Here is an 8,284-nt window from a genome sequence, read left to right as displayed (position 1 = left end):
ATTTCCAACCTGTAGAAATGTCCCAATGACTTGTCAAAAGATTTAATCTTGGAGATGAAAACTCTCCAAATAATTCAGAGGGAATTATGGCCCAAACTCCGAGCCATATATGAAGGTCCTCTTAGTGAACAAGGAATTGACCACGGGTTTGAACCGGGAGATTGGGTGTGGATAGAGAAGCACCAGCAAAAAACACTGGAACCAAAATGGAGGGGACCTTATGTTGTTGTTCTTGTGACCCCCACTGCTGTGAAGGTAGACGGAATCAGCGCCTGGATACACCATTCCCATATCAGGAGAGCTAACCAGACGAACAGCAGTCTGCATGAGCGAATTGGAAAGTGTGTTCTGATTCTGAAAACCCGCTGAAAATCAAGTTAACGCAGCACCATGGAGACTAGAGCCCTTCTTGTCCTCACCCTGAGCTTCTACCGCCTCGCGATAAGTACCGCGACTCACCAACCCTATAAAGTCACTTAGCGAATTCGCAACGGACAGACCCACAAGACCTTAAACTCCACCACATCCACCACCCCCCTTAACGTATGGTGGCCTGATTTGTTTTTTTCCCTTGGAAAAGCTACAGAATGTGGGTGAACCAAATGCCATATCAGAGCTACGGGTTTTTACGCTTGCCCAGGGTATAAAAGAAATATTCGGCAATGTGGGGGGCTCCCTTGGTATTACCGCAAAAGTTGGAGCTGTGTAACTTGTAATGATGGGAACGGGAAGTGGGAGGTAAACGCCAATGATTACGTAAAATTCTCCTTTGCCGACAGCCCAGCCAGATGTAGATCCCAAACTTCAAATGGAGAAAGGGACAAGCAGATAAAGGTTACATTCACTGAACAAGGAAAAAAAGAATTAACCAAGTGGAAGTCAGAACTCAGTTGGAGCATTCAAGTTTATTCATACCCTTACCCATCTGGGGAGATAACCATTTTACAGGAAGTAGAGCCCTTAGATGCCGGGTCGGTAGGTCCAAATGAAGTGTTAAACCCCCTGGGAAAAGAAACCCTACCCTCTACAAGAAAAACGTTGAAAGAACCGAGCACTGTAACCCCTCATGTTACAGTTAAGAGTCCCCCATACGACTCCGAGGGTCCAAGCCAATCCTCAGGACATAGACCCTCTTTGAAATTTAATGCTAGCAGCTTACCAAACACTTAACCGTACTAGTCCTAACCTGACTCAAGCCCGTTGGCTCTGTTATGATGTAAAACCTCCATTTTATGAAGCAATAAGCATTAATACCTCTTTCAGCTATTCTCGTGACCTGAGCCCAAAGAATTGCTCCTGGAAAGACCGTAAGGTAGGAGTTACTATACAACATATAACAGGAAAGAGCTTATGCATGGGGAAACTCCCCAACGCTCAAGAACATTGCGCCTCATATACTGAAATAAACTTGTCCTTTAACTGGATCATTCCCAGGGAAGGGGGTTGGTGGCTTTGCTCAAGAGCTAGACTTCTACTTTGTTTAAACTTGAAAGTACTTAATCTGTCCTCAGATCATTGTGTGCTAGTGACTGTTCTTCCCCGAATTCTTTACCACCCAGAGGAAGAGATGTATGTACACTGGGGTGGGACTGATAGAGTAAAAAGAAAACCACTCACTGCAGCCTTTACCCTAGCTACTCTGGTTGGCCTAGCAGGAACCGGTCTAGGAATAGCTTCTTTAACTGTACAGAATCAAAGCATGAATTCCCTAAGAGCAGCTATAAACGAAGACCTTGAAAGGATAGAAGCCTCTATCTCACATTTAGAGAAATCTCTAACCTTGCTATCGGAGGTTGTGTTACAAAACCGCCGAGGGTTAGATCTTATATTTCTCCAACAAGGAGGATTGTGTGTGGCTCTAGGAGAAGAGTGTTGCTTTTATGCAGATCATACGGGAGTGGTTCGGGAATCTATGGCCAAGGTACGAGAAGGACTTGCCCTAAGAAAAAGGGAGCGTGAGACTCAGGAAGGATTGTTCGAATCTTGGTTTAATAACTCCCCGTGGTTAACTACTTTGATATCTACTCTCTTAGGACCCTTCATAATCCTTATAATTATATTGACTTTTGGTCCCTGCATTATAAATAAGCTTATATCATTTGTAAAAGATCGGGTTAATACTGTACAACTTATGGTCCTGAGACAACAATATCAGTCTTTATCTCCTGTAATACAGGAGGAAGATTCCTCATATGCATAACAAAAAAGGGGGAAATGTGAGGCCTGAGTCCTAATGGCCTCCAGGTGAATCTTTAACCAGAAGCCTTTAGTGTCAGGGATTCTAACACGTCCCATGCCTCAGGGTTTTTTATCTCCCCTCCGGATTCAGCACATATCAGAGATTTCCTCCGGATTCAGCACGTATCAGAGATTTACCTGGCTCCTGCAAGTTGCCCATGCATCAGGGCTTTACATCCTTCTAGATAATAATTCCCTAAGCCGGGGAATTCCAACATGTCCCCCAACATCTCAGACCCCTGCCCTAAACCCCTTAGCAACAACCAATCATCTGTACCCCTTTGCTCTGGTGCTACTCCACCCTATATTTTTCCTATAAAAATGTGATAGTAAAAGACCACGGGGTCTTTTGCCCAAGCCGCTGCGTCAGTGAGAGCAGGGACCCTAGCTTGAGCTAGCAAATAAACTTTCCTTTTGCTCTTGCATTATCATGTTGGTGGTAGCTTCCTCGCACCAACATTCCTTTCCAAATGTGGGCTCAACAGTTCAAACTGCTTAATGACTGCACCACCAGGGCTCCTTTCTGGTGATTTTATCATACAAAAAAGTGATACTCATCTCTTAAGGTTCAGAAAGATATTACATCTCCTTCTTGATACCTTTCCACATTGCTCAGGCAGAAGGATAATTCCAACCCTATATTTGAACTAATGTAATTCGTTATTGTCTTGGGAAATTAAGACAGACCACTCCACTTTAAGGTTGTCATCATTTTATCTCCCCTGCCCCAGACTGTAAGTTCCTTAAGGGAAGGGAACTCTACCGTTTCCTCTGCCTGCCCCAACTCAAGCACCTAGCAGGATACAAAAAATGAATACGTGAACAAATGAAATAATGTGCTTCAGAAAGCCTCTACTTTCCCTACAACTTGCTCGGAAATCATTGCACATTATGATTGCACCTGCGGACAGCCCAGATTACTAGAATCCTTGGACAATCTAAACTCATATTGTAGAAATAGTGGTGTGGTTTCAGAGGTCTTCTAACTTCACAAGGTGGGAGGAGAATCAAGATTAACATCAGCCTGAGTTTGATTTCTGTAAGGTGGAGGTCAGACACACCTCCACCCTCCAACTCTTTTACCAATTCTGACACCAGCCACTCTTCCCACAGCATTCTCTATTTCCCTGCTGGGTTTGATAAGTCGTTGCAATGCCCCTAAGAAATCACAGACCATACTCACTCATAGGGTTTATTAGGGAAGTAACAGGAAAAACTCAGGATATAGCTCTTCAATCAAGGCAGCTTCTTCTAAAGCGAAGATGCATGGAAACAATTAGTCCAATGGACTAGTAGACCATGTGATCCTCAGCTGATATGACCATGAGACCAGAAGAACTAGATGATACCTGGCTACCACTGTCAACCACTTGGAGGGAGATTAGTATAGGAGATCCTGGATAGAGTGGGAAAACAATGTGGAACAAAATTCAAAATCATAAAATAAAAAACCAGGTTTGCTGGTCTGATAGAGCCTAGGGTGACCCCTGAGACTATGGCCCCTATTATCCTTCAGGTCTAGAACTGAATTCACTCTTGTGGCTTCCATCCAAACAACAGACAGGCACATGGGGGTGAACATTTATATCAGGTAGATATACTCCTTGGAGAGATCAATCATGGAAGAACAGAAGGACAGTGTTTGCATAGGGATATAGCTGGGGGAGTGCATGGGAGGGAAGGACACAGGGAAGAGGTAACTACAGGGAGGAAGTGGGAAGAGAGCTATTACATTGTGGGGAATTGGAGTCAATGTCATGAAATAAAATATGTATGAACTGCTGTATGGAAAATGAATGTGCTCTGAAATCTTTGGATTTCATCCAAATCACAATAAAAATTAAAAAAAAAAAAAAAAAGCTTCTTCTTGGCCAAGCCCACAGGCAGGCTTCTCAGCCCTCAATTGGGCCTCTGCTTTGCTCAGGCAAGTGTTATGAAACCCATTAGCTCTGCTCAACAAGTGCCTGGACGCACCCCACTCCACCAGAAAGCCTCCTACCTACATGAAGCCACTTAGCTTTCTTACTCTTGCTTGACAAGACCACTGCAGCCATCCACTGGTCCTATGCTCTGCCTTCTCACGCTATCTTCAGTGTTACAGCTTTCTTTGCCTCCTAGGTCTAGGTTCTCAGTGCAGAGACCCCAGGTCAAAATGATGCACTCCACAACTGGCTCTTCTTCTTGATAGTGAGGTACCCCTTTCTGTTTCTGGGACTGGCTCCCTTTAAGGCTAGAGGGATAGCAAAATTGACCAAACCCCTTGTTAGGGTTCCACACATCTTATTTTCATGGTCCCACCCCCACAAGGGTTCCATGCACTTCAGTTACATTATTATTAAGCTGTCCAATCCCCTTGTGGGCCACAAGCACCTAATTTGTAGGGTCCTACCCAATCACTTTGTTGGAGTTACCAAACCATGCCTACCAAAAAAATGAAACCAAACCCACTGCCATCGAGTCAATTCTGACTCACAGCGACCCCCCTTGGATTTCCAAGGTGGTAAATCTTTATGGAAGTAGATTGTCCAGTCTTTCTTCCACAGAGTGGCTGGTGGGTTTAAACCACTAACCTTCTGGTTAGCAGTCAAATAAATGCCTTACACACTATGCGACCAGAGCACCAAACCATGCCTAGCAAAACCAAAAAACCAAACTCACCGTCATCAAGAAAATTGTGACTTATAACAACCCCCACTGGGTTTCCAAGGTAGCAAATCTTTACGGAAATAGATTGTCCCAACTTCCCTTCATGCAGCAGCTGGTGGATGTGAACCACGAACCTTCTGGTTAACAGTCAAATGCCTTAGGCACTGTGCCACCAGAGCTTCTTACTTATGGCTGTTGTCATGTGCTGTTGAGTCGGACCGACTCATAGTGACCTCTCCTTGGGTTTCTGAGGCAGTATCACTATGGAAATAGATTGCCCCATCTTCCTTCCAAGGAGTGGCTGGTGGGTTTGAACCACCAGCCTTCTGGTTAGCAGTCAAGTGCCTTAGGCACCACGCTACCAGAGCTTCCTACTCATGGCTAGAAGGGCCATATTAATTAAGTCACTGTACCCCACATGTCCTTTCAATTAATTCTCTCTCTCCCATATTTAACCTACACCTACACCCTTCTTTATACTTCAAACCAAAAGCCAATTTTAGAACAGCCTTAATGTTAAACAGGGGATTTCCTAAAGATCAATGTTTATATGGAAATAAAAATTGCCTGAGTATAAGATAAGCAAAATCAGGCACTCTACTCTGTAAAGCAATAGCCCTTTGCTCATCTGAGAAGTAATTTATCTCTCAGTGTGTTCACATTCACTAACAGATGCCTAAAAAAGGGTCAGCCCCTCTTTTAAGTTTATTTTTGGAGAAAAGTAAATATAACAAAACATACACCACTTCAACAATTTCTACAAGTTTAATTCAGTAACACTGCTAACATTCTTCAAATTGTGCAATATCCTTTTCCAAACTATTCTACCATCATTAACACAAACACACTGCCCCCCCTAAGCTTCTCATCTAATCTTTCAAGTTGCTATTGTCAACTTGATCACACATAGATAATTCTTTAACCCTTTCCTGACCTGTGGGACATATAGTGCCCACATATATTTTCCAATTTAGGGGTTTAGTGGCAGATTGTCATCCCACTTTTAGTGTGTGTTGCCATCTGGTGGAGACCAGTGTAACTGCATGAATTTGAAGAAAGGGGCCTCTTCCCACAACCCAAGCACTAGAGACCCCCTTGGGACATATATGTCCCACTATTAAAATCCATATCAGAAAAAAATTTTCCATTTCTTTCAAAATTTCCATTACTGAAAACAAATGGCTTCAGCAAAAAAATTAAAAACAGAAAATAATTTGGTCTTGAAAGGGTTAAAAGAACACACTACTCAAGGGGTCAGCCCCTCTTGAATAATACCTGTGGAACGCAATAACAGCAGATGCTACAGGCAGATTATGACATAAATAGGGAAGGAAGAAAACAGAAAAAAAGTAGAAGCACAAGGGTGAGAAGGGATCAAGTGTTCTCACCAGTTGCCCTGGGGGCCTCTTAGTGCACCCCTCAACCTGAATATTCTTAATCTAATCTTCTGGCTTAAGATGTCAAAATCCAAACAAGAGGGATTTTTTTTCTTTCTGTATTCAGAATCACCCTAAAACAAACAAAAGCTCACTGCTGTGGAGTCGATTCAACTCACAGAGACCCCTCCTTAGATTTCCGAGGCACCATCTCTAGGGAGCTCTGGTAGCATAGTGGCTAAGTCACTTGCCTGCTAACCAGATGGCTGGCGGTTCAAACCCACCAGCAACTCCTCGGAAGGAAGGTTGGGCAATCCTACTTCCGTAGTGATACTGCCTCGGAAACCCAAGGAGGGGTCACTATGAGTCGGGGCCGACTCGACGGCACATAATAACAACAAATCTCTATGGAAGTAGATTGCCCAATCGTCCTTCTGAGGAGAGGCCTGGTGGGTTTGAACCACCAGCCTTCTGGTTAGCAGTCAAATGCCAGAATCACCCTAGAACTTTTAAAAATCCCCAAGGTCAGAGGACGACTCACACCAATTAATCAGAAGCCTTGGGAGCTGGCCACCGGCAGAATTTTTCAAACCCCTCAGGTGATTCTAGTGTGCAGCCAAGGTTGAAATCTAGTGTCATAAGTTATTCTGCCCTAGAAATTGAAGACAGGAGCAGAAATCGCATTCCTCAAGGGCATGTATCCCCACACACATAGCCCAGCTGCAATTTTATGTTTCATGCATCCAGTGACAAGATCAAGCATGAAATATCTTTACTCTCCCACCTTGAGGATGCACGAAAGTTAAGACAGACTTAATAACCTATGGCTTTAATATTACAACTTGGACTGCGTTCAGAGCTACGAACAGACAACAATCTTCAGGACTAAGGATTAGTTTGCAGGCCACCGGCAGGCTCGCAAAATACACTTCTGTCATGCGAACTTGGTGGGGTCCTAACCCAAAAGAGACTAGTCCTCAGATGCGGGGTGGAAAAGCGGAAAGAGCAGCGCCAGGAGCCCATCCTTCCCTCCTGGACGGACAAGATCGCATTAGGAAAGAGCACAGGCTGTCGCTGAAGCAGCGAGGAAAAAACAAGGCTGCAGGACGCAGCGCTACGGAGACAAAGAGGGAAGCGCTCAGCGGGACCCGGTACTCACGCAAGTGCCGCCTAGTTTGTGGCTCTCCACTACTGCGGCCCTGGCGCCGAGCTCCGCCGCTCGGCGCGCGCTGGCCAGCCCGCCCGAACCGCCCCCGATCACCAGGTAGTCGTAGGAGGTCACGGCGCCGGTGGCCGACGGCCTGCAGTGCTGCTGCGGCTCCTGCTTGCTCGCCATGAAGCGGGAGAAGTCGTGCGGGGTGGCAAGGGGCCCGGAATGTGGCAGCAGGAAGCCGCAAGAGGCGCGCGCAGCCCGCCGCCAGCTCGGCCAGACGCTCGCGCTCAGGGCCTGGGGCAGGGCCATGCACGCGGAAGTGCAGTACGGGGATGGCGGCCCGGGGCAGGTCCCCGGAGAAGGAAGGGGCGCAGGCCCCGGGCAAACGCACCCTCACGGTGACTAAGCACCTGGCTTGGGGGCTGGGGGAATGGGAATCAGCCGCAGCTCCGCCTGAATGAAGGAGGAAGGGAGGGCGGGCGCGCGAAGAAGCGGGCCGCCTTCCTGCTCCGCCTGCCCTGGAGCAAACAAGCCGGCCTGGGAGGCGGGCCTTGTCCCGCGGCTTTGCCCAAAGCGAGGTCAAAGAGCTGGGAGGATATTTCCACCTGTCTTCACCTCCCCACTTGTATATAGAATCTACCGAAGGATGGTTTCTGAAGACCTATGCGAGCACGCTGGAAGTTGCCAAGTGGCGCCGACTTCTTCCATTAATTTGTTGATGTTTATCAAAATTTGATCCACAGACTATCTGGAATTTTGATTCTGGCCCTAACCCAAAGCTACTGAATCAGAATCTTTGGGCAGAACCCTGGAATCCACATTTTAAACAACACTCTTCCACCCTTCGCCCCCGTCTCCGGTGATTCTTAAT

The 8,284-nt window shown here is 46.1% G+C and overlaps 1 protein-coding gene across 1 annotated transcript in view; it reads right to left on the bottom strand.

The window, feature by feature from the left end:
* Positions 1–7,722, bottom strand: part of GSR (glutathione-disulfide reductase) — a 109,990-nt gene extending 102,268 nt beyond the window's left edge. The window contains exon 1 of the mRNA XM_007942705.1: positions 7,420–7,722. Within this exon, the coding sequence (XP_007940896.1) occupies positions 7,420–7,722 (303 nt within the window). The remainder of the gene's footprint in view (positions 1–7,419) is intronic.
* Positions 7,723–8,284: the final 562 nt, after the last annotated feature.

Source organism: Orycteropus afer, unplaced genomic scaffold, assembly GCF_000298275.1.
Source record: "Orycteropus afer afer isolate SDZICR_OR568_19922 unplaced genomic scaffold, OryAfe1.0 scaffold00095, whole genome shotgun sequence".
In the NCBI taxonomy this organism is placed as follows: Eukaryota; Metazoa; Chordata; class Mammalia; order Tubulidentata; family Orycteropodidae; genus Orycteropus; species Orycteropus afer.
The sequence above is the reverse complement of the archived record's forward strand: the minus strand, read 5'-3'. Positions and strand labels throughout refer to the sequence as shown.